The following is a 27295-nucleotide window of genomic DNA, read 5'->3' as shown; positions in this document are numbered from 1 at the left end:
CTCTGGCTCATTCGTCTGCATTCATCTTGTTCTGCAGGACGATTGTAATTTGTTGTGCTTTGTATGAGCTTTTGACAGTTTTATATGACAAAGAAATATGCTGTATTGGATTATTTTCAGTCACACAGAAAAGGGAGCCTTCTCAAATTTAGTTCAGTGGTAACACAAACAAAAAAATGGACAGTAGCTGTTGTCCACTTTACAATCCTGTTAATTTTAGGTAATGAACAAAATATAATCTCCCATCCCGAGAAGATTAGGTGTGTCAGAATATTACCTGCTTTAAAATCATTGCTTAAAACATATTTTAATAGGAAAACCTTTTGTGATGTCTGACTTGTAATTCTTGATTCTTTTTTAGTTTTAACTGTGTTTCATATGATTGCTTATATTTGAGCGTTGCTGTTTATCACTTATTTTATCAAGCACTTTGTAACATTGTTTAGATAAGTGCTATACAAATAAATGTATTATTATATTATTTGAAATTCTCAGAATAATAATTTTGCATAAACCTGAACAGTATTAGTCAATTAAAACGATTGCATTGCTAAAATATGCTGTACCTCTCAAGATAACTTTGATATTATAGATGATCTGTGCAGCACTGAGCCACTGGTCTGGGGTACTAGAGTCTGGGGGACTAGAGTCTGGGGGACTAGAGTAGACTGACAGGAAGTCGTTGTTCATGTGACCAATCACAACAAGAGAAGTCCAGCAGGACAGAGTCCGCAGAGAGACCCTTCCCACTTAGCATCCACTGTGTTTGTAGCTACGTTAGCTCTGGCATTAAGTTAGTTGACCAGCCTTCAGCCGGCTGGACGCACAAAAGCAGTGGAGATTTTTTTTTTTTTTAATAACTACCATACAGACGAGTAGAGCAGCAGGTGAACTGAGTAAGATTTCGGGTGGACGATATATCGGTGGAGATGTGTAATAAGCTGCATTGGACACTAAGGACTTACCTGGCTGCCGGTCCATCAACTGACAGCTGTCACCGCACCTAGATGCTTGAGCTAGCTGGCTAGGTGAGCTAACGGCTAACAAGTGTGTTTTTTCGGGCTAATTCAGCCAGCCAGTGCTGCCGCTCCCGGTTCAGACTGGAAAGCGGCGACTTCCGCATGAAGCTTGTATCTTATTGTTTTATCAACAATATTTTGACTCCGGCTGCTGTTCAAACTATGAGTTAACTAACAGTTGTCCGGAGAGTGTCGGACAGCAGTGTTCAGGGGGGTTATTTTGAGGTTCGGCTAGTTAGCTAACATTTAGCTCGAAGCTAGCTCATTCAATTATTGAAAAATTGCTAAAGCGTTAACGCCAGCACCTCAACGACCAGCGGCGGGGTTCACCCACCTGTTGTTAACGATATTAATACATTTTGGACTTGATTCGTGCTTTGGATAACCTCTGGGGAGATGAAGAAATTTTTTGATTCTCGCCGGGAGTTGGTGAGCTCTGGGCCTGGATCCGGAGCCGGTGGAGGAGGCGCTGGTTCCGGCGGCGGTGGCAGCTTCATCGGACGGGTCTTTACCATTGGACGATATCAAGTGACCGTCGAGGAAATTGTCGCTGAAGGTGAATTATGTGGCTTTTCTTTTTGTGTGGCTTACATACATAAATACATACATACATACACGTCACATAAACACGTTTAACAAGATCCACAATCTGGACTGTGACACACTGAGGAGAGGATGGACGGACAGGTAACATTAAATGACTGGGCCCGTTTTTGTTGGACTGTGGCCCAGCTAGAGCAACCAACGTAATGACACACTAAAACCTTTTTGTTAGTGATGGGAAAGTCAGTGGCACTAGGCTAACACCCCAGGCAGCTCTTTTGATGTTCATTCACTTTCCAAGTGGCCTTGCTCACACCAGACTTTTTTCTTGTGTGGCCTGAGCTTGCTTGCTTCTGTGTAATGATCACCAAAGTGAGAAATAAAATAATAATCAAATGTGGGAGAGGGTGTGTTTATACTGTACAGGTGACAGTTCAGATTTACTTCTCTTTACCATCACTGCAATGCTTTACCTCAAGGCTGGGAGGAACATAGTATAACTGGATTTTCTACTGCGTTGTAAAGGACCAGTGCCTTGCTGAGTCATCTGTCCTGATATTTGCAGAGGGAGTGACAAATCACAATGGTAGAAGTTCAGAAGTTTTGATCAGCAAATTATTGTTGGTTGGAAGGGGTAAAGGTTATTAGGATGTTCAAGCCACATCTCTTGACAAGGTGGGCCTTTCATACCTAATGCAGACTCAGGGCCCCCTAACTTTTCCACATTAAAACATGTCAATTAGCTGTGGGTGAGTCCAAATAATGCGTGAGAAATGTTTTATTGGAAACTGGTTTTACCCTTTAAAGCTAGTCTTTACCAGATCATGGTTAAACAGGCTTCATGATAAAGGTTTACAGGTTCCCTATGGTCATTTATCTTTCCAATGAGAGTCTGCCATGCTCTGCTAGCTAAGAGTGCCTGCTACTAAATAATAGACGAAAGAAGACTGATTAATTCATCAGTACTATAGATGGGGCCCCGTCTGTTTGGCCACACTGTGGGGCAGACATCTAACCTCAGTTCTACCCTACACTGAGATATCACTGGAAACCTTTACTGGAATTTTTTCTGTTTGTGATTATTGTAGTTTTTTTTTTTTATCAGTCGTAGAAAAACATTCACTAACGACATTCACTTGAGAGAAAGGCAGCATTGAGATTGGTAATTGATAGGCCTCATAAAACAGGATTTTGCATACACGGTAAAAATGAAAAATATTATAAATCTTCTACAAAATGCTAGTTGGAATGTTTTTCTGCAGATTATATTTTTGTCTTGCCCCGGCAGTGGGCCTACAGCTTGCAATGTGATTCCCCCTAGTGTCACTAGACCTATTTATTCAGATGGTTTTGGTTGTATTCTTGGCTATTAGTTTCTGTTAGCTGGCTGCTCCATTTGGAAATGGTGTTTTTTCCCTTTGTCTATTCTCTTTGTTGTCATTGTTGAACTCTGTTGCCTTTTGCTGAAATAAACACACTTTTCACAATACAGACAAAAGCAGTCAGAGGGACACGTTAGCTTTTGTAGCTTCAGGCTCAAAGGTACATACTTGGAGTCATGTCATCATGTCATAGTTTTTATTTTGGATATTTGGGCTTGTTTGGGAGTTGTTCTCAGCTAGTTGTCTGAAGATTTTCCAAGACACAGCGTTCTCTCTTTACTATCAACAACATGTGTTTTCTTCTGTCTGTATAGAGTTGATGCTGGTAACATTAGACCTGTTCTGGAGATTTATTTAACATGTTAACAACAGAAAATGTGTTCCCAGACTACACAACATGAAGCTTCAGTTAGTCCTTCCCTCATTTGTAAACCAAAATCATCCAGTTTTCTGTGCATAAGCTTTCTCTAACTAAGCCTGGGCAGTCCATGCTAATTTTATCTCCAGTAGGTGAGACTGGCGCTTGTATTTCTTGCTGTGGTTGCAGTGTCGTGTAACCTTACAGTACAGCATGTTTGTAAACAGCATAGTAGTCGTGAGGGCATGCGTCGTAGTCCTAAGCCAAGATGGTAGTTATGTAAGTTCCATTACACTGATGCCAAACTGTGGCCAAACATTGCGACCATTCACTACGCTTTTTCACAGTAGTAGCGGTTGAGCGTGTATGCATAAGCTATAGTGGTATAATCCTGACAGTCGGTTACGTCAAGAGGCAGTGGCTATTTGTAGCTGTACTTTGTCCACGCTGTCAGCTAAGATAGTAGACCACTGCTAAATGTTGCTTAAGAAGGCTACTAAGCTTCTCATTTCTTACAGGCATCTCAGATTAGACAGTAGGGGTTCAACTGTTTGAACTCTGACATCACACACACACACACACACACACACACACACACACACACACAACAAACACACTTAAGGCGTATGCTTTTTTGTGCTCATGAAGTGTGCTCCTCTTCCTTTATTGTTATTCAGGATTGGTTCTCAGTTAGTTTGATATTGTTTTCATTGAAACCCACTTTTTATGCCCATTGCAAAGTGTCTTAATAACACTAATTACAAAGCCAAGTGCTCTGCCAGTACTGTGTCTCCTGGTGCAGCACTGTGTTGCAGATTTTTGCACTTCATTGTGAAATTTCCAGTATTGAATTCATAGCTGATGACATCAGAGAAATTGTGATGTGTTATCCTACATGGTGACCCAGCTCCACCCTGTCAGACACAGGGCAGAGCACCGGTTTCATAAGTTATTGTATTTATTGAACCAGCATTCAGTTTTTTCTGACACCCATCATCTTTATGTTCTCTATTCATTCTGTTAATTAGAAGGCCCACAGTAATGTTGCCCAAGGCAGTCTGTATAACGACACCCATCAGTCACATGGAGCTGTCCTTGGCTTACTGATGCCAGCTGGATGAGTCAGCCCAGTGCATGGCATTAACACAAGCTGTGAAAGAGAAAAAAAACTGTGAACAGAAGAGCTGCAGTAACAACTAAATTCAGACTTTTACAGTGAAAGCTGCTACATGCTGTCAACATAAAATCAAGAGAGAACCAAAAGCAAGCTGAGGCCAGATCATATCTAGAAGTCAGTGAAGACCATAAAGAATCACACAGTCCACAGTTCAGTGCAGTACAACAAAAACTGATAATGCATGTTTGCACAGTTTACTGTATAGAAACTGGAAAAGATTGTGTGACGTGTAAATGGTAGCTCACCTTGTCTCAGGTATATTTATTCATATCTGTTAACAGAAATATGTGTTTTAGTCATCTGTGTGGTTGTTGGTTGTTGAGTTTCAATGGAATATAGCCATCTCGTGGTTTTCCCTATGTGTCAGCATCACTGCGACCATAGGTGGGATGATGAATTCTCTCGGTTCCTGTATCTTGTGTCAGTGTTTATCTACTTCTTGTGTCCTTCCCTTCAACGTTACCGCTGACTCACACAGTGCTGTTTCAAGCTCCTTTTACCATGCTCTCATTGCATATTCCCGTAAGCACTCCTTTCTTTACCTCATTGCTGTGATAGCATGAAAGACATATATATGTATATACTAGTGTAGCAGAAGCCAATTCCATCAGCCAGTCTCATTAGCTGCTGCGATAAAGAGATGTCTGACCTGTCAGGGTCAGAGCACAGCTGAGGGATGTTTGGCTTGAAGACCCTTTCAGAAAAGATAAATTGTGGCGTCTCATGTTGCTGTCAGAATCAATTTAATTGACACAAACAATTGTCTGTCTTTTTTCTTGGTTATACTGGTGCAGAACTGCCAACTATCCTTAACTGACAGTGACTGTAGTGAAAAGCACAACTAACCAGGTTTTAATGGGTTTCATTAGTACATATCTTCCTTAAAAGAAACAACATGTCACCATGTATAGTGTGTACAAGATATTTTGAGAAAGTAATTCTGGATTACATTGATTTATGGATGAAAGTGTATGAAATGTCTGTGTTCATTCTCTTTTCTTCTTCTCTTTTCTCATTTGCAGGAGGTTTTGCCATAGTTTTTTTGGTGCGGACTCATCAGGGCCTACGTTGTGCACTAAAAAGGATGTATGTCAACAATGAACACGATCTGCAAGTCTGCAACCTTGAGATACAGATTATGGTGAGTAAGACAGTCCAGTAACTGACTGCTGAGTGCAGCAAACGACATTTTATTTTTGACATTACTAGGAGACGATCTCGTGAGAGCGGATTGTGTAATTGTGTGTAATGTTAACCTGCTTGCAGTCTGAGGTGGTGAGAGTTTAAGGACAGGAAAATTCAGCTAGTGTAACATAACTTTCCACACATAGAGAGATACATTTACACATTTGCTTTGATTTTCAGAAATCTAAGCATGCCTAACCCAGAATGCTTGAAGTCCTATGTACTTGAAGAACACTGAAAGTTATCTGAAAATACTCTTTGACCCAGAAATAGTGAGGGTAACAGAAGGGTTGGGTTTTAATTAATGCCATTTTAACACTTGGGACTTTTCTAAAAATGTTGAAGCTCCCTTGCCTGTCTATTTCCCAACTAGAGTCCTTACTGTAAGTGAAACTGAGCAGTTCCTGGGTGGCATGACTATCACTGGATAGTGATCGTCATTACTTCCAGACCTTTGGCAGAGAATCAGCATTTGTCTGTAAAAAATAGTCAGAATAGTTACAAACATGGATTAACATTGTAATTTACCATGCCAAGTGTTTGAGTAAAATCGTATGTATGATACTGTGTATAAACTGTATCTCCATTGTTTGTCAATGTCGCTCTCTCTCTGTTTACACAGAGGGACCTAGTGGGCAACAAAAACATAGTTGGTTTCCTGGACTCCAGCATAACTGCAGTTGGAGCTGGCGATGTGTGGGAAGTCCTAATCTTAATGGACTTCTGTCGAGGTAAACCAGCCACCCGCCATTCCTTTCAGTCTCTGTTGAATTCAAAGCTCCATTACCCTCGGCTCCTCACAGCATCCTGTTCTGTTTGAAGGCAAATGTTCGACTGATAGCTGCCGTGGTCAATAGAACGACTGTTTCAGTCGATGCATAACTGAGTGGTGTTATTTATAGAAAGTTGAAATTTTAACATTACTGTGTAGCTGTTGAAGCCTCTGTAGAGTCGAGTTAACACAGAGTACAGAGAACAGATCAACAGTATAAACTTAATTTTAAAATGTTTGTAGCACATTTTCTATACAAGCACCACCATGTAGTGTTCAAATAACCAATTACAGTAACAAAATTGTTGTTTTTGTTCAAAATATGTTGACTAAATATGTGTCAACTTGGCATTAGCTGACATTTAATAGACTCATTGACCTGTTTGCTATATGTAGGTGGGCAGGTGGTTAACCTAATGAACCAGCGGTTACAGACGGGCTTCACTGAAGCCGAGGTGTTACAGATCTTTTGTGACACGTGTGAGGCGGTTGCTCGTCTCCACCAGTGCAAGACTCCAATCGTCCATCGAGATCTCAAGGCAAGTCTTATTCATTTTCCATACGTACTACTCATTGCATAAGGCTGGCTAATTGATGGCCACAATGATTATTTTGAAGTCATTTATCAGGCCTGATAGGTCTCATCTTGTCCTCCTCATGTAGGTGGAAAATATTCTTCTGCATGACCGGGGACACTATGTGCTTTGTGATTTTGGAAGTGCCACCAACCGCTTCCAAAACCCTCAGACAGAGGGGGTGCCAGTCGTGGAGGAGGAAATCAAAAAGTGAGTTTTCTGAGCTATTTATACCTTCTGTCCTTTCTCTTATTAACATTCAGAAGCTCATTGGTCTGCTCATAAAACCAGGTACACTACTCTGTCATACCGCGCTCCAGAGATGGTCAACCTCTATGGTGGGAAGATCATCACAACAAAGGCAGACATTTGGGTGAGGACGACTGTGTTTAATCCCAATATACTACAATATGATGAGTGTATGATCATAGTAAATTCACCATGATAATAATGTGTATAAGTACGTACTGACATGCTAGACACAGACTCACATTTAAGTGTTTCTCTCTTGTCTGTACAGGCCATGGGTTGTCTACTTTATAAGCTGTGCTACTTCACACTTCCTTTTGGGGAGAGCCAAGTAGCTATCTGTGATGGGAGTTTTACTATCCCAGACAACTCCCGCTACTCCCAGGACATGCACTGTCTCATCAGTGAGTAACCTTGTTCCTCAGAATATACACACTGCCCTACATACAGCATCTACATCCTGTGTATGTGCAGTTACTAAAAGTTTGAATGTAAATTTTCTGTCTGACTGAAACTAAACATCCTTTGTTGATTTTTCAGGATACATGCTGGAACCTGACCCAGATAAGAGACCAGACATCTACCAAATATCCTACTTCGCCTTTAAACTTGCCCGACGAGAGTGTTCAGTTCCAAATGTGCATGTAAGTCGCCATGGCATGAGGAATGGCAGGAATTTGGGATGGGAATATGCTGCAGCGTTACTGTTAAACATTAACAGTTGTGCAGCTCTTTTCTTCTAATAATTTAGGCCGTTTTATGTATCTCACGTCCAGTGATTCAATTGTTTTGTTGCTTTCTAAGGAAAGTAATCTAGGACATAATGATAATGGAGAGAAGCTCAGCTTTTTTGCTTGGCCAGTTGGCTGCCCTCCATTCATCGTGCTTTTCTAATGCCTTTACAAAGTAGCTCAGCACTTGATGTTCTGATTCAGCCAAAATTCTGACCTCACCCCTTAAGTATTATTAAAATGGGGAAAAATGGTGCATTTATGGAAACTGCAAATCAATACTGGAGTGTAACTGTGACACTCAAAATGTTTTAGCAATGCATCACTGATGTAAGAAATTTTAACTCTTTGCAAATCACCTTACTTTTGTAGAATTCACCTATTCCTGCAAAACTTCCTGAGCCTATCAGAGCCAGTGAAGCTGTGGCCAAAAAGAGTCAAACCAAAGCCAGGTGGGTAAAAGGTAAAGCATTCAAGTGTTGTAATCATTGTAAGACATTTCTACATTAATAGTCAGTTTTCTCTTTTCCCTCCATCAGGCTCACAGACCCCATTCCTACCATGGAAACCTCAATTGCACCTCGGCAACGACCCAAGGCTGGCCAGGCTCAGCCTCAGCCGATATCAGGCATTCTTCCCATCCAGCCAGCTCTCACCCCGCGCAAGAGACCCAATGTGGCTGCTGGAGCACCCCAGGCCATAGGTATGAGTAGCTCTGTGTGTCAGGCCATTCTTAGCAAGTAATATGGGCCTGCATTTATGGTGGCAGTTATCCTGGTAACGCTATACTCAAAGTGACATTGCGTATTGATTTCAGCATAGTGAATTGCTCAAGAATTTGAGACTAAAGCCTATCAAGGACTTGTATTCCCAATGGTTCAATTAGCCCATTCTTAAAAGGCTTTTAATTGTCTTTTTATGAGTTCTTTGACATTTACAGTTTGACAAGCCTATCCATCTGTTGCCCACTTGCAAAAACAGAATAGATGGTGGTGTGATGTCACATTAATCACAGCAGCATGTTTTTTATGGGCAATTGTAATGCACTCATTTGCTTGGTCTCTAAGTAGCGTTTGTGGTTTAAAATGTATAATGTGTTGAAATAAAAAGTGCCAAAAAAAAAAAAATTCTAAAAATACTTCTTTAGCTATTCTTAATGTTTTATGTAAAATAAATGCTTTCATTGTTACCTTACAATATAGAAAAGTGTTTTCTTGCTTTATTTATATATTTTCTTTGTCAGATGAAAGTGGAGATTTTGCCAAAGCATTAGCTTGCTCAAATTTCACCAGTTATTGAAATTTAAATGTTTCTAATTTGAAGGTCCTTTTTGGCATTTAAGGAAGCCTACAATTAAATAAATAGTTACACACAAATACAAATGCACAAACACTTAATTCACCTTTTACTTTTACAACATGCCAAAAGTTTGCGTACATGACAGTTAGATAAAAACAAGAATCTGTCCAAATTTGTGTTCTGTGGTTGCTTTTTCAAAAGATAAATTTGATGTGATAAATGATAGGTCCATATTCTTCTCTCTTTTCTAATTTTTCTCCTTTCCAGGTGTTTGCATGAATGTCCCACCAACAGCTGCAGCTGCTGTCCAACCTGCTCAACAGGCTCCTGCACAGCCAGTTCAGACTGCCAACATGCAGCCGCAGGCTACACCGCAGCATCAGCAGCTCCTCATGAAGCAGCAGCAAGTCGCTGCCTTCTTAAGCCCGCAGAGTAACCAGCAGGTAGGCATCTTGGCAGACGAAAAATGTAAAATTACTTTTTGACTCACTTGCGGATGCTGGCCGATGGTGTGAAAATGCTGTGTGTACATCTTGACACGTTTTCAGAAATACAGTCCAATTTTCAACCAAAGAAACAGTGTCAGAGCAAATAGGTTGAGTAAAAATGCTTGGGAAATAAATATTCCTTTATTCACAGAATATTTCTACTTTATTTAGCACAGTCATGCTAGATTGTCCACCACATGTGAAAACATTAGACCCCTTACAAATTAGTCCAATAACTGATAAAAAGCAATGACTTGATTCGTTCCTTCCTGTTCCTAGTAAAGTCTTTGTTGTCCTGTGTAATGGAACATTTGGAAAACAGTAAGTATTTGGCAACACTTGCAGGTGTTAACATTGTCTTTATTTTGATTAGCTGTGATTGACCACAATACAGACACAGTTTTGGATTATCAGTTTGTTCAGCTCAATTCACAATATCAGTATCCATACACACAGTGTGATACCATATACAGATTACTGTATTGAGCTGGTAATGAGCCATAATCTTAAATATACAAACACGTGCTGTGGGCCTGCAAGTTTGTTTGACCATGGTATCTGTTTATCTTGTGGTTCAGGCTGTTGAATTTAACTATTATGATTTCTTTTTAATGTTTTAATTTTAAATTTAAAGCAACATGTAAGATTTTGGCTTTTTGGGGACTTTGTGTTCCCACTGCATTACCACTGTCGTATATATGGACTGTACACGTGCATTTTTCATGATTAACAACTACATTTTGCAGCAGTTACTTCACTGTCCAACAGGAAACTCTGTAAATCACTGACAGTTGAGGCGGAGCAGCCGGAAGACATCACAAGGAAAACCAGAACACATTTTCTCCATAAAATATGATCCAGTTTGACCAAAATTACTGACATAGTTGGTGTTTTGTTATATAGTGCCGTAAAGGGTTATGCACTTGTTCCGACCTGGAGACCAAAGTTACATAGTGCATGGAATGGACAGCAACGCCTCTGATTATTCCCTCTGTTAGTGTTTTTAGTCTAAACAGGCCTGCTCCTTGTTTAAAATGTCTTCTTATAAAAGCTGTTGTTTAGTGTAGTTAAAATATAACATACATATAATACTATTCAAATGCTCGCTGGGTATTATAACATTTGGTTCCTGTGTCTCGTCATATTTTCCTGATTTATGTGCAAAAGGGTAAAAATAAACCATAAAGGCTAAAATGGCGCTCACTTCCTATAAATCATGACAAACTGGCTGTGTGGTGTTCTTATGTAGCATCAACTGGTGCAGAGCCTCCAGCAACAGAAACAGCAAACAGCATCTCACCCGTCTTCCCTGCTGCAGTCCAAAGCTAAGCCTGTTCCTCCAGTTGTTGCCCTGCAACTGCAACACCACCAGCAGCAACAGCATGTAACCTCTGTCCATGAAACAGCAGCTTCTCATCTGACCCCCATCCCTGAATCTGCAGTCGTTGGTACTGCAGCTGCCCCAGAGATCGTGGTAACATCCTACTCCTGTTGCTGTCTGCAGCTCTTTTGGGACAGGGAGTTGATTACCAGCTTGTCTCTTTCCAATCACATCTGCATCTTTACTATTCCTCTTCTGGGGCACAGGAGGCAGGAATGCTCTCACAGAATATATTTAATAGGACAATGTGAATGCCACTTAGCTAGATGTGTTCTTTTAATCCTGTCTTTCATTGCTGCAGTTAGATACTGTGTAAATGATGTGATAACCAAATCATTTAGTTTTGCATTCTAAACTGCTTCTTTGAGGTATCAAAATTATTTTTTTCATACTTTGTTGACCATACTCTTTGTATTCATGAGGTATATCCATTTCTTTACAATCTCTGTACTGGAAATACTTTCTCCCCTTTTCCATAACAGTTTTTCCCTCTGTTGTTGTGGTTTTTAAGGAATTTATAATCCTTCTTCTTTATCTGATTCTCTTTTCCAGTAGATCTTGGTTGCTTGGTTTTTGTATGCTTTGGGAGTCCGATTTCTTTGTTTCTCTTTATACACTAAACTGAAATTGGCATCGAGGACATTTTCCCTCATATTTACCATTCTGTATGTATTTCTTCTCCTTATAGACGGCTGGCAGAGTGATTCACAAAGTCGGCTCATTGACACCCCCCTCGTCGCCAAAGATGGCCCCTAAGAGCGGCCACAGACGCATCCTGAGCGATGTCACTCACAGTGCCGTGTTTGGGGTCCCAGTCAGCAAGTCCACCCAGCTACTCCAGGCAGCCGCAGCTGAGGCCAGCCTCAACAAGTCCAAGTGAGCAGAATTAACTCCCTTCAGTGATTCGAGGATGAACTGTCCTTTCATGGCACTGTGTGAGCTGAAAAGGGCAATAGACAGTCCTTTCATATGACAGATCCCCAAAGGAGAATAAACGACGCCTTTACATCCCAGAGAATCCAGCTTCAGAAGAATCACTTGATTCAGTCTTTAAATAACTCACTCACTCTTTTTGCATACTTCAGTAGCCCAGTGCACAGTTACAGCCAATAATCAAATTTCACTGTGCAGTCTTAACCTTGTTTATGTTTACACCTCTGTGTACTGCAGATCAGCCAGCACTACTCCTTCTGGTTCCCCCTGCTCGTCCCAACAGAGTGTGTATCATCCAGGTGATAGTGATGTCCAAGCAGCCTTTACTGCACCCAACCCGCAGCCCAGCTGGAACCCATTTGGGGATGATAACTTCTCCAAGCTAACAGCGGAGGAGCTGCTTAACAAAGACTTTGCAAAGCTAGCTGAGAGTGAGTTCAACTGGTTCTCTGCATACCTACACCTGCAGCATTGGTAAATAGTTGTTTGATCTAAAAATTATTTTATACTTTGCTGTTTCTTTGTGCACAGCTGCTGCACCAGGAGAGAAGGCCACAGGCTCCAGTGAAAATCTCATTCCAGGCCTCAATGCTTTTCCAGGTAAGGCTTTTATTATTTTCTCTCAGTATACCGTGTCATTGCTTTTCATACGTTATTTTCCTGGAGGCTTCTCTTTGAGTGATGTGTCAGCTACATGCAACTATTCCATATTGAGAGAGGTGGAATCCAACCATTTAGCTGGATGACGAATGTCTGAAGTCATCATAAAAGTTAGCTTATATCCCACCCACTCGTTTTTTCTGTTGTTCATACTCTCACGTTCCTTCATTTGTTCTCTTCCATCTGTATTCACTGTGCAATGTTAAGCTGAAAGATCTGCAGGTATCATGAGTGCAGGTTCAGCGTTGTTGACTGCCCCGGACCCTTTTAATACCCTCTCTGACACCACAGGTAATTTTCACAACATGACACAGAACGAGCTGTGCCTTTGATTCTCTCTTTAGGCTCGTGAACAAATATATTCTTAGAGCTTATGAGTCACTTCTTTATTTACTGAAGTAGTTTTCCTGGATATCACACTTCCCAGTGGTTTGTTTATTAGTGCTAGTTTTGTGGTTTGGATTTGTACACGGTCCTATCTTGTTGACATAGCAAGCAGCCTCACAGTGGCTCCTTGTCAGCTTCCATGAATAGAGACCGTAGCTACAGCTAGATCGCATCTCATTTGCAGATCTGTGCTTTCGCAGTTGCCTGGCAACGCGAAGGACAAATTCTCCTTTGTTAATTGGATTGCCTTACTGCTGGAGGAGCCTGCTTACCAGTGGCCCTAAGAACAAGAGAAAGTTAAGCATGCTGCCTTGTTAAAATGATGACCCAGACTTTTATGTTCTTCTCAGTTTAGCCTTTTGCCCTTTTGTAAGTGTCTGCTTCTTAGCTGTGTATCCTCCTTTTGTGTAGTTGCTGTTTAAGGCCTGAACCGAGGGGATAAAAAATGTTGAGGCTATTACGTAATCAGGATGGGGTTAATCTTCTCCACCCAGCCTAAGCTGTCTCTTTGACTCTCTCTGTATCGCTCCCAAGGATGCACACAAGCAAACACAGTCTCTAGCTGATCAGAGCAGAGAGCCCCATCTAAGGATGAGGACAGCCTCGTAGGAATTAAGAAAAAAAAAATAGTGTATTTAATATTAAATATGTTCTTTATTGACTTTGTGAGAAGCCTTTTGACCTTTGAGATTTGTAAAAAGGTTTTCATCAGTGTTGGCCTCTTTCCTATAGCGAAGGGGGCAAAAGGTCACATCTGCTGTGCCATTTTCTGAGCCAACACATTCCTTGTCTAAGGCCCCCCCCCATCCCATTTTCCCCCCATAGCCGTTTCCTGTAAGTATGAACCCCAGTGAAAAGTCAGTCATTTGTCATTTCATGCATGGACTTGATCAAATTAGTAATTTTTTATAATAATATATGTGCATAATTTTAAGAAAATAAAGATAAAAATAGTCTATGTGTGTTTGGTAAAGCCAACTTAACAAATATGTCCTCAGCTTATTCGTCTGCACCGGTCCAAAAAATGAGTTGAGAGGGTTGGCATGTGGACAGTCACAGTGCATCATGCAATATATGACAGCTAGGAAGAAACTCACTCATTGCTCTGGCTTGTTTTGTATAATTATATGTGTGATGTTGAAGTGTGTATTTCAAGAGAGTGAACAATTCTCAATGTTTTATGCATTAATAGTTTGGTACTCTACTTGTACTCGTAAAGGCTTGTAGAGTTTTGTCCTTTGAATGCATGAGATTACACTCAGCTTACTGGCCTTGGAGTGTGTGGCTGTGGTAGGAAGAAACTAACAACTCATTCAACTATTCTATCATTGTATTTTGGTTCCATTGACGTTGAAGGCAACCAAGTCATCTGAATGTAAAATGACCTTGAAATGTTCACATGATGGTCTTTATGCAGTCCACCTCCTATAATTTCCGTCCTTTCTTATATCACCTTTCTTTTTGCCTCTTAAACATATTTTGTCCCTAAAAATGTAGCTTTATGTTTACTATAATATAAATATTACTAAAATGTAATTATAATCAATTAATTTCCCCACATTTCTAGAGTTTCATATCTCTTTCCTTTTTCTGCTCCTTTTTTATTTGTATTCAAAATCCTCCCTCGTTGCCTTTTTCTCTGTCTTGCCATCTGTTGCCACCAACTACTCTCCCATCTTCTCTCTCTGGCTTGCTCACAGAGAAGCTGATTGAGGGACTGAAGTCCCCTGAAATTTCTCTGCTGCTCCCTGACCTCTTAACCCTGGCTGACCCCTTCAATAGTTCGGCAGAGAGCTCCACCAATGGTACTAGCTCTGTTTTTGTCCCCTGCCTTGACCTAAAATTCCCCGTCTGCTCTGCATGCAACTTCTTTGCTTTCCTTCTCCTCTTTCCTTCTCTTCTTTCACTGACATGGTAACGAAGTTGGAAAGACCCTCTGGGGGAAGGAGTGACGAAAGCTTCCACCCATTTTATCCCCACTAAGGCAATCTATTTTCATTAAAATGACTAATAATGTCTTTGTATTGCTGTTTTTTTCCACTTGCTGTCTCCTTGTAGTGAAGGCAGAGGTGTGTGTGGATTCACTGATTCCTGGTTTGGGAGCCCCCCAGGCCCAGCGACATTCAGGCCAGCCAGAGCTCATCCCGGCCAGCATGCCAGGTTAGCATCCTGGACCACAGAATAGGAAAACCCATAATTCTTTGCAGCAATTTCACCAAGAATAATTGTTTCCAGTTGTGGTCATGGATCCCCTTGTCACTTGTTCACTTATCATCTTGACCCAAGGTTTTTATTGAGTGATTTTCACAGCTGCATGCACTGTGTGTTTTGGTGTGGGAATCAAAAACAAATGTATCACTCACAGTCACTATTGTCCTGGCAAAAATATTAAAACAACAAATCATTTTGACCTGTCGCTCATTCAAAATGGCAGCTAACTTCAGTGACTGGAACAGTTGCTTTAGTGTGGCGCAGTAGTCTGAACCATGATGTTTTTTTCTAGGATGTAAAGTATTCAATGAGAACATTTAACAGATTTTTCATTATCAGTGCTAATCTTCTACCCATAGTCAACATTCTTCTGTAATTATGGATATCAGTCGTGGCAAATGTAGATTTTCATAGCTACTGCTGAGTGTTAAAGCTCCTGCCCCTGGCTTTGCAGCATATTTTCTGGGATTTCCATCAAGACTTTGCTTTGATGCAGATTATGATATGCTTTCAGAGACAAAACAGTGAACTGCCTTTACTAACAAATTGCATTTTCCTCTGCTCTGTAAGCTAACAATCTTATTTTACTGTGACCCCTTGTCTCTCTGGCTTTGCTTCATCCTATCTCAGACTCTCTCACTGGGGAGGACTCCCTGCTGGGTTGCGATCTGTTATCTCATACTTCACCTCATGGAAACCAGTCTGTTTCTGCTCTCCCTTCCTCCTCCTGCTCTTCTGCTCCTCCTGGCTCCGGCTCTGGATCCTGTCTGGAGGAGCTACCGCCGGGTCAGACAGCTTCTGGTAAGACCTCCCCCTTTGCAGCACCCCTCAGCTAGCCTTATGTTTGCTGGGTGTTTCACCCCGTGAAACCCTCACAGGCTACAGATCCTTCCAAAAATGGGAGGGTCTGTTCAAACAGAAAACAAAGTGTCACATATGATGGAATTGGACACATTCAATAACAGATTCACAGACCCTTGACTCATTTGTAGAAGAGCCAAAAGCCACCTAAAATGCATGGCTTTTAAATACGGTGACTGCCCTGGCTCCATCTATTTTAATCTATTTGCATCCTCCTCTTTTTGCTCTTTTCTTTGGCTGAGTTAACTTCTTTCCCCCCTCCATCATTCCTTCACTTCCTCTTCCTTCACCGCAGACTCTGCTTTCCTCATGTCGTGTGGGGAGAAAGGCAATGATGACGAGTTTGACCCTATTCCCGTGCTCATCTCCAAAAACTCAAATCAAGGTAAGGTTAACATAATCCCGAGATGAGCACTCACACCTGCAGAAGCCCAGACAATGAACCACAATTCAGTTGCCATAGCTTTTTCCTTTGACTGCTGATGAGAAGAAGGCTTGTATGGGTGTGCTTGTCACATTAAGGCTTTTTTTTTTTATCCCATCAAGCTCTCACATTAGTCATCCTTCCCTCTTTTGTGTCTAATGTTACACTGCCAGTGGTTCTCCACCTCGCAGGTGTTTGGCTCTTTGTAGTTTATCTTGAAAGTCTCCTCATGTTTGAAAGGCATTCCCTTACTCTCCCCCCTGTAATGATGCAGCTGTATAAAGATTATCCCAGCTCACTCTCTGCCTGTTTCTTTTTCTCTTTCTGCCCCCGTTCATGCATCTCTCTGCTCTGCCATCATTTTCCCTTCATCTTCATCAACTCCTTGCTCTTAATTTCTCCATACAATCTCTGTTAATATTACTTATTCTTTTGCTTGTTTTTCACAATCTACCTCGGCTCTTCCATGTCCATCTCTGTCTCTCTCTCTCTCTCTTTCTTTCTCTCTCTCTCTTTCTGGCACGTTTCAGGTGGTCACTCGCGCAGCAACAGTGGCAGTTCAGAATCCAGCATCCCCAACTTGGCCCGCTCCCTTCTGCTGGTGGATCAGCTCATCGACCTCTAGAGGGGGTGGGAGAGGTCGAAGGGGCAGTGTGCAATCCTAACAAAGGGAGGGGGGTGGGGGATAGAGATGGGGATCAGAGGCACTTAATGTAGCACCTTATGTGAAAGAGAGGCGCCAGCATAGATCGGTTCAGTGGAACCTTTCTTTTTATGTGCCTCCTTGGCCTCAACTCCATCTCTAGTTGCCTGATAAGCTGGTTTCATATATATCTGCTGGCCATTGACATTCCCACGCTGGTAAAAGTCTTTTCATTAATGCCTGAGCATATCGTCTGCTTCTGTCCCAGCTACACCATGGTCTTCCTCATGCTTTCCTCATACTTGCATTAATATCCCTCATTGAGCGCACTGCCATGGTGATCGACTGTCATCGTATGCACTTGTTAAACTGCTTGGTCACAGCTGCATTGTGTTCACTTTGTGTACTCGTTCAGGGTTGAAGCTTTATTTAAACAAGCCACCTTCGGGCATGCTCATTTGTGTCAGGGGTCTGACTAAAGAGTGAGGAGCCAAAATGCTGTACACCTCCAGGATATGTGATGCACTTTTCCTGCGAACTATTGATCAAACAAATCTCAGAGCTGTTTGCACTAATTGAACCAGTTTGTAAAGAAAAAATGTCAGCTTTTGGCAGTCTACAGATATCTGTAACTGTCGCGGTTTACTGTTGTTCAAAGAGAATTAGGCTGCTTTTTTTTTCAAACACGTTGTTTGGATATGATCTCAGTGGACACATACAGTCTGCACCATCTTAGGAAGTCAAATCTGCTCATTTCTGTGCTACTATTCCCACATAGTGCAGTATCTATGTCTTTAACAGCTATTTTATCTAAAGTAACTTAGTACATGTATTGAGAGCTGCAGCTTCAGCGGAACTGTATATTGTCACCTCTTTCTGGATCATAAGGAGGGAATTATTTCTCCTAAGACTCCACCTGTAAATCTGTCAGTTAGGATGATGTCTTGAAATCCTGAAACTGGCGAAGTCAGTGTTACATGGCTGATTAATTCGGCTCCATTGTCATGGCAAGATGCTTTTACTGTCAGCATTATCTACAACACACTGAAAAACCATTAATGGTATGTGAGCATTTTATGATGACATCTTTTTGTGTCGAGGGTCACATCTCACATCTCTGACCCAGTGTCAAGATAAGCACAGCAGAAACAAAAAGGGAATTAAATTATTTGACTTGCAGCCATACCAAAGCTAAAGCAAATGACAATATTATAATGCTGTTTGCCATGTGTCAGTCTGCTCTCAGTGTCAGAGAAGACGTGCAGATATTTAGCAGCATACCGCTGTTACAGAGAGGAAGGTACAGTGTAGATTTCAATGTAGATACTGTGGTAACAAATAAGCTTTACATGAAAATCTCCCTCTCCCATTGACACCCCCTCTACATTGAGGTTATGTGGCCAATGTGACATCATTTCAGAAAAACTACTTTATATGTACATAAAATCACTATTTGTTCTGTCAGCACTGGTAAAAGTAGTTTTTTTAGTATGTAATATTTAAAGGCATTTCATCTATCATGGTATGAATAAATGTGAATATTATTGATAGTGCTTTAGAATGAATGTATGAATTGAGTACCATTAGGAAATATGTAAAAATTTATAAGGATATATAGATTAAAAAAATATTTGTGTATGAAGCTGTATTTAAGTGCAAAGATGTTGACCCCTCTCCTCTGTCCAAAGTCCCTCTGTCTGTCCTCCATTCATGTCAAGCATTCAGCTAGCGCTTTTGTTTTAGATGTCATCGTCGATACATGAAACAAACTGCTTATGACTTACCTGACTGGATAGTATTTTTAATCCCTCCACCACAGTTCTAAACACAATACCGGTACTTACTGTATATTACGTGGATAGATTTTATTTAAAAGGAAGCAAAACAGAGCTAATGACGGAATTTATTTCCCGATATCTCTGTAGCACCTTTTACCTCTGATAACTATTTACTTTGGTTGATGATCATCAAGAAAGGCTGATCACACGACAATTGACTACATCTTTAATGTCGAAATCCCACCAAGTATTACTTTTCATTCTGGCTTTTCTGCAGCTAAGGAAAGCCTTGTTTTAGGGTCCATATCACCTTACATACTGTATGTACATACAAACACAAAACTGTAAATTTTAAAGTTTGAGACATAAATAGCTTTCTCCTCCTCCTCCCAGAATGCCATATTGTAAAGGTTAGTCATAGACATCGACAATACTGTAAGAATTTGCATGGTTAAATAAAACTGTGCTTTTTTCTTTCCATCTAATGTTGTTCAGTTAAGTCATTTGCATTTTTGTTGCTAATCTATGCAATCCTACAATAATGCTTCATGTTCTTATCAGACAGTACAGTACAGTGCTGTATCCTGTAGAGTTCTCGCCTTGGCTGTAGAGTTTTACTTGTGTTGCTGTGTGAAACCGATGTACTTATTGTGCTGGTTGGGTTGGTATGGTGGCAGGTATAAAAATGATTGATTATTTCAAAATGTTCGACATGATTTGGCAGATGTCCATGTGTCAATGCAGGAGCATTATGGAGTGTGTACTTCTATTTTTATGAATTAAGGTTCAAAAAGAGAGACACAGAATAAAACTCATTTATGTGAATGTAAATTAAGTCTTTTGGTCACGTTATTTGATTCTTTACTCGGAAGAAAAAAGAGCCAGCTGGCGGTCTGAAGATTTATTCTTCCATTTTCATTGTTTTAATTAGCAGACAGATCATTTTTCCTTGTGGGAGCCAAATTAGATTGTAGATGCTCTAATCTAACTTGGTGTCCACCAAGGCCTTTTTCTGCTCAGATTTCAGTATTGCATCATGTAGCACAAGCGTCGTCAGACACTTGTCTGTCTGACAACTAGCGCAGTTGTCCTTTGAAGCTTTAAAAGACTATTCCAGTATTTTCTATGTAGGTTTTCTCTGCTACTCCCCTTCATCTCTTAGTTGTTCTATGCTTCCTGGATGTTGCTAGACACGTATTTAAACTCTCCAGGCCAGAAACTTTGGGAGCGGGCTTTGAGTCATTGAATGGTAGATAGACTGTAGGGTCTATGAGCTGTATTGTGAGGTATTGATAGCCGTTATTCTGCACGATTACATGAGAAGTCTTGACTGTTTGTTGTTGTTCCCATAGTCAGCTCTGACTGGTTAGATGATCTGTGGGTCATTTTTCAGTTTGATTAACTCTGGCTCAAATCATGTAGAAAAGTGTGTACTATGTGAAATAGGCCGTGGACAGTTAAAAACAATCGCGTGCTGAAGGAAATTTCCCAAGAAGTTTAAAAACAAAACAAAAAAAGCCAGAGTGTACTCTCCTAGAGACCGAGGCAAACCCGTAACCTACTCGGCTTTTTGTCCTTGTTTCAATGGCTGCAACTAACATCTTCCCAAGAGCTGCCAGTTAACAGCTGCTGTCGACTCTGCTGAGGTAAGACTGATCTGTCTCTGCTCATCTGTGCAAACCTGTCTGTCCTTAATTACATCTACTTTTGCTGGCTTTTTGTCCTTGCAAAATTTCGGCGCAGGACAAGGGGGAAACAAGACATTTGCGCCTAAAAAACAGGAGGGCGTGGCCTATATGGGGAGGTCAGCCCATCACCGAACGCGTGGATAAAGGTTTTGGAGACAAACTAGCGGGAGTATAGCCTAATTTCTACAAAGGCCACCTAGTGGCCTCCCTAGTGGCTGATCTCCATACCACAGAATCTCCAAGTTCTAAAGAACTGACAAAGCCAAATAAAATGCGATATTATAATGGAAGGGGGAAAAGCGCCAACAAAAAAAAATAATAAAAAAAAGGGCGGCTAATTAAAGCTGCAAGCAGCGTTGGGCGGGACCTCGCACCCGGCGCTCGTCGGGCGGGCCGCAAACGCGTCACGTGCGGTCGGGTGCGCCGAGGCCACGCACGTGCCGTCGTAAAAGCGCGGACCGCAACGCGAACACGTCACGTAAATCTGCTCCAAATCAGCTCCGTATCGCCACGCAGCGCTTCCTTCCTGTGGCCAGTATGCTGTGCTTTCACTGTATCTGAATCTTGTCACGTAGACAAGTTCAGGGCGGGACTGTAATACGTAGGCTGATGCAATGAGGACGCGTTCAGGGCGAGACTGTTACAGAATATATGAAGTTTATTGGAAATTGGACATTGCACACTGAAGTTACGAGTACCGCTTAATGGAAAATCATCTGAATTCGACAAGGGGTCAGTGGCACGCAGTTTGACGTACAGTCACAAATAGCTCAATTCTTCATGTACACTTTGTTTTTATAAGACTGTCCAATTATGAAGTCGATTTGATAAGTCCCCTATTTATCTTGTAATTTAATAAGTGACTTCCAGCGGTTTCACACTATGCTCCACGAACAATACTCCCTAGGAAATATGGTTTGTAGATGTGGCTAGTGGGAGCGGAGGGGTGTTTGTGTTTCATCACTGAAAAAAAAGACCACAGAATTCAAAATGTCCAACTTTGACAAGACACCTGGGACACGCCCTTCAACGTACAGTCATAAATAGCACAACTTGTAATCAGCAAGATTATTCAAGAGTACTGTCAAGTTTTGAAGCAGATGTGATAAAGTCTCAAGGAGTTTGTTTGTTCAAATACAGGACCACGGGCTTCAAAATGGCCAACTTTGACTGCACGCCACGGACACGCCCTTCAACGTACAGTCAAAAAATGAAATGCGTTCATTCAGCACCATGTTGTGACTGTACTGCCCAATTTTGAAGAAGATCCGTTAGAACGTGTCAGAGGAATCATTCAAATAGAAGCCCTGAAAGGCCAAAATGACATCACAGTGGACATTTGTTCTAAATGGCCAACTTTGAGGGCACGCCACGGACACGCCCTTCAACGTACAGTCACAAAATATAATGCTTTCATTCAGCACCATGTTGTGACTGTACTGCCCAATTTTGAAGAAGATCCGTTAGAACCTGTAGGAGGAAATCATTCAAATAAAAGCCCTGAAAGGCCAAAATGACATCACAGTGTGACATTTGTTCTAAATGGCCAACTTTGAGGGCACGCCACGGACACGCCCTTCAACGTACAGTCACAAAATAAAATGCGTTCATTCAGCCCCATGTTGTGACTGGACTGCCCAATTTTGAAGAAGATCCGATAGAAGCTGTAGGAGGGCATCATTCAAATAGAAGCCCTGAAATGCAAAAATGACATCACAGTGTGACATTTGTTCAAAATGGCCAACTTTGAGGGCACGCCACAGACACGCCCTTCAACGTACAGTCACCAAATATAATGCGTCCATTCAGCACCATGTTTTGACTGTACTGACCAATTTTGAAGCAGATCCGATAAATTCCCTAGGATCAGTTAGTTCACAAAGAAGCCCAAAAGGTCAAAATGAGCACAAAATGGCTGCCAAAAGTGCAAATTTTAAATGAAAATAGCCGACTTCCTGTGGGATTTGAGGTATGGGTCCAAGAGGCTTTTTTTGTACGCCCCGGCACATTATACATGCCTATTGAGTTTCGTACATATCGATGAAACGTGGCGCCGGGGCTGAGGTTTTTTTATCCTATAGGGGGGCGCTACAAGCACGACAAACACGATTTTTGGTATGTGAGCTTCAGGCACCACTCTACACTTGCCCAGTGAATTTCATATTCATAACTATTATGGTGTGTGCACAGTGATTTACCCTGCCAACAGAGTGCCACCTAGTGGCGTGATTTTTTTGTCCTTTTTAGGGGAGCCTCAGGGAGCCAGGGGGAAGCAGCGTACCAAGTTTCATCTTAATCACACATACCGTTGTAGAGCTATAAAGCTCCTTCATTTAAAAGAGCGCCACCTTGTGGTGATGACCTGAAATTGTGCATGATGCTTAAGGAAGACATGGGGAACTATGGACCCAAGGTTGGTGTAAATCGGACATACCAATGTGGAGAAATACCCCACTTCCTTTTTGACGAAAAATCAACAGGAAGTGCTAATTTTATAACTTCCTTATTTTTTAAAATATCAAAATTCTTCAAATTACTTTTGTTGTCAGGGCGGTCCACAGATGCTACGTGCAAAATTTCGTGCGCATCGGACAAAGTGTGTAGGAGGGAACCCCAAAACAGTCATTTATGGACATTTGCGCTCCGCCCTTAAAAAAAAAAAAATCTAGGCGGAAGTGGGCGTGGCCTATATGGGGAGGTTCAGCTCCATTCACCGAACGCGTGGATATAAGGTTTTTGAATGTGAGACAAACTATGGCGGGAGTTATTAGCCTATCAACAAATTGCCCCTACAAAAGTAGCGCCACCTAGGTGGCCTGCCTAGTGGCTGATCTGCATGTGACGCATAAAATCTCCCAGTTTAAATGAGGCTTGAGGCTGCCAAATGTGCCAAATAAAATGCGAATATTCTAAATGTTTAGGGGGTGAAAAATGCGCTCAATGTTCTGAAAAATAATAATAAGAATAAACATAGGAAATTCCTTTAATGGCTGCAACTAACATCTTCCCAAGAGCTGCCAGTTAACAGCTGCTGTCGACTCTGCTGAGGTAAGACTGATCTGTCTCTGCTCATCTGTGCAAACCTGTCTGTCCTTAATTACATCTACTTTTGCTGGCTTTTTGTCCTTGTTTCCACAGACCTACTGACTCCCTCTGAGCTCCCTCTACCTCAACAGAATCAATTCTAACTAAAAGCTAAACTGCTGTCACCGTTTCCCCCTAACACCAGGCACTGTTTTTGGAGGTTGAGGATAGTACTGCAGCTGTGGTAACAATTTGTGGAATAATTTGTGGAAACAAGGTTATTTGATGTAATGGTAGAGCTGACTAGTCGTGTCTGTCTTATGTGACTTGTTCAGAGTAGAATGTGTCTGTATTGTTGTAGTCTTGTGCTGGTTTCTCACTGTTAGGTTGTTCTCATTGATTCTTAAGTGGTTGAAGATGTTACGGATGATCCATCGGTCATATAGTATGTCATGTGTGTGACTGAGGTTTGATGGCTAAACTTCAGGTGGTACATTTCTTGTTACAATATTTATACTGTCTTAATGTTCTTGTTCACCTCTCATATGTTTTCTCTCGTCTCTGCTCTCTGATACAGATGTGCAAGGGGAGAGTAATGGCTACTCTGTGCTTGGTGAGGGACAAGAGACTGAACCTCCAGAAGAATCTCAAATAAACGAGGGATGTGTGCACTCCAGCGATGAAGATGAGGAGAAAGAAGCCTGTAAGGAAGAGCAGCAGGAGGAAGGAGTCATTGAGAGTCATGAAGCAGCCCATGACTGCAGTGGCTCCAGACCTCTGCTGCTGGACTCTGAAGATGAGGAAGAACCAGGACCTCAGTTAGCCCTCCTCCCATCATCGCAGTCCAACACAGCACCAACACAACCATCTACTACCTTCCATCAACCTACACCGAGCACATTTGCTCAGAATCATTCCCAGCATGTACACGAGCCAGCAAAGGGGGCAGAAGTCCCCACAGATGTTTTCTCTCAAGCCCTCTTTCAGATTAAGCAAGAAGAAGCATGCGATGTGTTCGCCAATGCTCCGTTTCCGCGTCCCGCCCTTTCGGCTCAGCAGCAGCTCGATGTGTTCTCTCAGGCTCCCTTCGGAAAACGAAAGGAAGCTACAGGAGCTCACCCCAAGACCTCATATCCTCATGCAGCTGGAGCTCAAGGTGTATCCCCTGATCAAGGTGTGTTGGGACAAGTCGCCCAACAACCGTTCCGTCCTCAAGCTCTGGCCAAATATTCCCGACACTTTGAGGGACCTGTGCCGCAGCAGCCAGTAGCAGCTCATAAAGTAGTGTCTAACGTGAGCAGGCAAGCCGCTGTGGCGTCAGTCCCTGTTGGACCTCTTCACTCATGGACCTCAGACGTGAGCACTGTAGACCCTTTCGTCTCTGCACCCTTTCACCTCAAGGCCCCGCAAGAAAAGCCCTGAACGCACACTCAGAGAGGTCAGAGCAGTGGGTATCGGCGCCACTTAATTATGCAAACTCTAACAGGCGTACTGCATGCTGTCACCAGCGCTGCAGCTGGACTGCAGGCCTGCATGGATCTCATTCTTAACTGGCTCCAATTAGTTCTGATAGTGCTAGGTCATCTTCACACTTGAATGCTCCATTAGAGTAAGAAAACTGACATCATTCCCAGATTCCGAGTCACTTTTTTGTTTTTTTCTGTCACATCCGTTTACCTTTTGAATTGTCCTTAATCCTTTTGGTACGTACATTTACACAAAGACAATGTGGTGGACAGGCATTTGATTGTTTTCCTGCCTACCTCAGTTACCTTTTGTGTCAGCTAAATACCACACAGTGAGGGAGTGGAGATTGTCTGCCGCTTTCCTGTATATTTGAGCTTTACTGTGAAATTATGATCTGATAACGCCTCACTCCTCCATCGCATAATCAGCCTAGTTCTCAGATAGGATGGATTCAGCTTGAATCACAAGATCATGACTTCACAGAAGCTTGGAAGAGGAAACGACACTGTAAAGCACTGAGTGAGTGAAACACATCCGCAGTCTCTCAACACTATATTTGATTGAGATTTTTGCGACAAGATGTTTCAGTGGAATTTATCTGTAATGACTCAAAACAATAAATCTTTGAACGGCCTTACAGTTATGCCGTCAAATTTAAAAGATTTGTTTGTTATGAAGCAGATGCTGGATAATGACATTTCAAAGATAACATTTGTTGATATGAAACTTTTTTTTGTTCCAAGTTGTTTGCATTTTTGTCATGTGTGTTATGTTTGTGGTCACTGTCCTGTCTGATGAAATTGGAATATCAGTGTTTATTCCATGTAACGTACGAGCCGTATATAAATGGTAGGCATAGAAAACGCATTATAGTAGTTCTTATGTTATATACGATGTGGAAGATTTACTTTTGTTTGTTACTTTACAAGATGATATCGCTGAAGCCTTACACTCTTACAGTACTTCCCTCCTACCACATCAGACAGCACAAATCACTTTTGCCTTTTGTGCCCTCTTTAAAAAGAAAAAAACTGCTGCATTTACATCGTTTTATTGCACTTGCATTCACCACCAAATACTTGCGTACATTCATGTACAACTTCTTTATTGACTTTCATTCAACTCCATCATAGACATCTCTGTAAACTCCATATGTGTACTGTGATTCACACTTAGAACAAATAAAAATGTAAACTGCAACTTAAAAAAAAATGCTTTCCTGCAGTCACACAAATATCTACAGCACTTATGCTAAGCAGTTCCAGTCAGGGATTGTAACAGTAGTATCGTGTAAGTGAAATCTTGAATGGTGACCGATTGATGACATTCCTTTTTGAATTTATTTCCATCGCCATTTGGGAATATTTTATTGTCTTTGTGCTTTGTAAAATCATGGAACACTTTTTGGTTCCCACCATGGCACTTTTAAGAAAAGGGGATCCAACCTGTTTCAACCCAAAGTTTAATTCATGTTTTCCTCTGTTGCAATGTAAAGTCCTCCGTTTTCTTTTCTTTTTGAAGTGTACAATCTTTTTTTTTTTTTTTTAAATTCTCACTTTTCTCACCCAACTTGTATACATGAAGGTTGCACATAGTCATTGACACAGAGTCAGGGTTCCCTAAGAATGTGTTTTGACAGCTGTAAAATGTATTTCGAACAGTGTTGTATTGGAAGTCTTTGGAGAATTCGACATGTTGGACAAAAAAAAGCACTCGAAATACTTGTTATGCTGCACAGCCTGCCTTTGAAAACTATGTTGTAAGTCGTAAAAAAAACAAACTATTAAATGAATGTAAATCAAATGTTGCAGTCTTTGCAGTTATTTAACATCACTGAAACACAGCTTCAGATATAAGAAACTCCACTACATTTATCTGAAAACTATTTACTTATACACTAATCTTATACAAACACATTTTCAGTTAGACCAGCTACAACATTAAAATGCTCCTTTTATGTTAATAAAATAATAATAATAGTTATTATAATTGTATCAACTAATCTGCATATATTGTACACTTGCTTTGGCAATGTTAACTTCTTGTTTCCCATGCCAATA

At 41.3% G+C, this 27295-nt stretch overlaps 1 protein-coding gene across 8 annotated transcripts; it reads left to right on the top strand.

The window, feature by feature from the left end:
* Positions 1–700: 700 nt before the first annotated feature.
* On the top strand, positions 701–27038 carry LOC127375813 (AP2-associated protein kinase 1). Of its 8 annotated transcripts, XM_051422112.1 has the most exons (21): positions 702–1575; positions 5502–5620; positions 6287–6395; positions 6833–6975; positions 7100–7221; positions 7303–7384; positions 7532–7664; positions 7801–7904; positions 8364–8443; positions 8531–8694; positions 9558–9733; positions 11028–11252; positions 11848–12035; positions 12330–12523; positions 12624–12692; positions 14840–14944; positions 15198–15299; positions 15981–16151; positions 16507–16596; positions 17166–17265; positions 24346–24410. In XM_051422112.1, exons 1-20 carry the CDS (start codon positions 1416–1418, stop codon positions 17258–17260), a joined length of 2631 nt encoding a protein of 876 aa, XP_051278072.1. In that variant the 5' UTR covers positions 702–1415; the 3' UTR covers positions 17261–17265; positions 24346–24410. The 8 variants fall into 8 exon arrangements, with proteins under 8 accessions (XP_051278064.1, XP_051278067.1, XP_051278066.1 ...); XM_051422104.1 differs by lacking the exon at positions 17166–17265 and having other exon boundaries at positions 701–1575; positions 24346–27038; XM_051422107.1 differs by lacking the exons at positions 14840–14944; positions 17166–17265 and having other exon boundaries at positions 701–1575; positions 24346–27038.
* The last annotated feature ends 257 nt before the right edge of the window (positions 27039–27295 follow it).

This window comes from Dicentrarchus labrax, unplaced genomic scaffold (assembly GCF_905237075.1).
Source record: "Dicentrarchus labrax unplaced genomic scaffold, dlabrax2021, whole genome shotgun sequence".
Lineage (NCBI taxonomy): Eukaryota > Metazoa > Chordata > Actinopteri > Moronidae > Dicentrarchus > Dicentrarchus labrax.
Note: the sequence above shows the minus strand (reverse complement) of the source record. Positions and strands in the feature narration are given on the sequence as shown.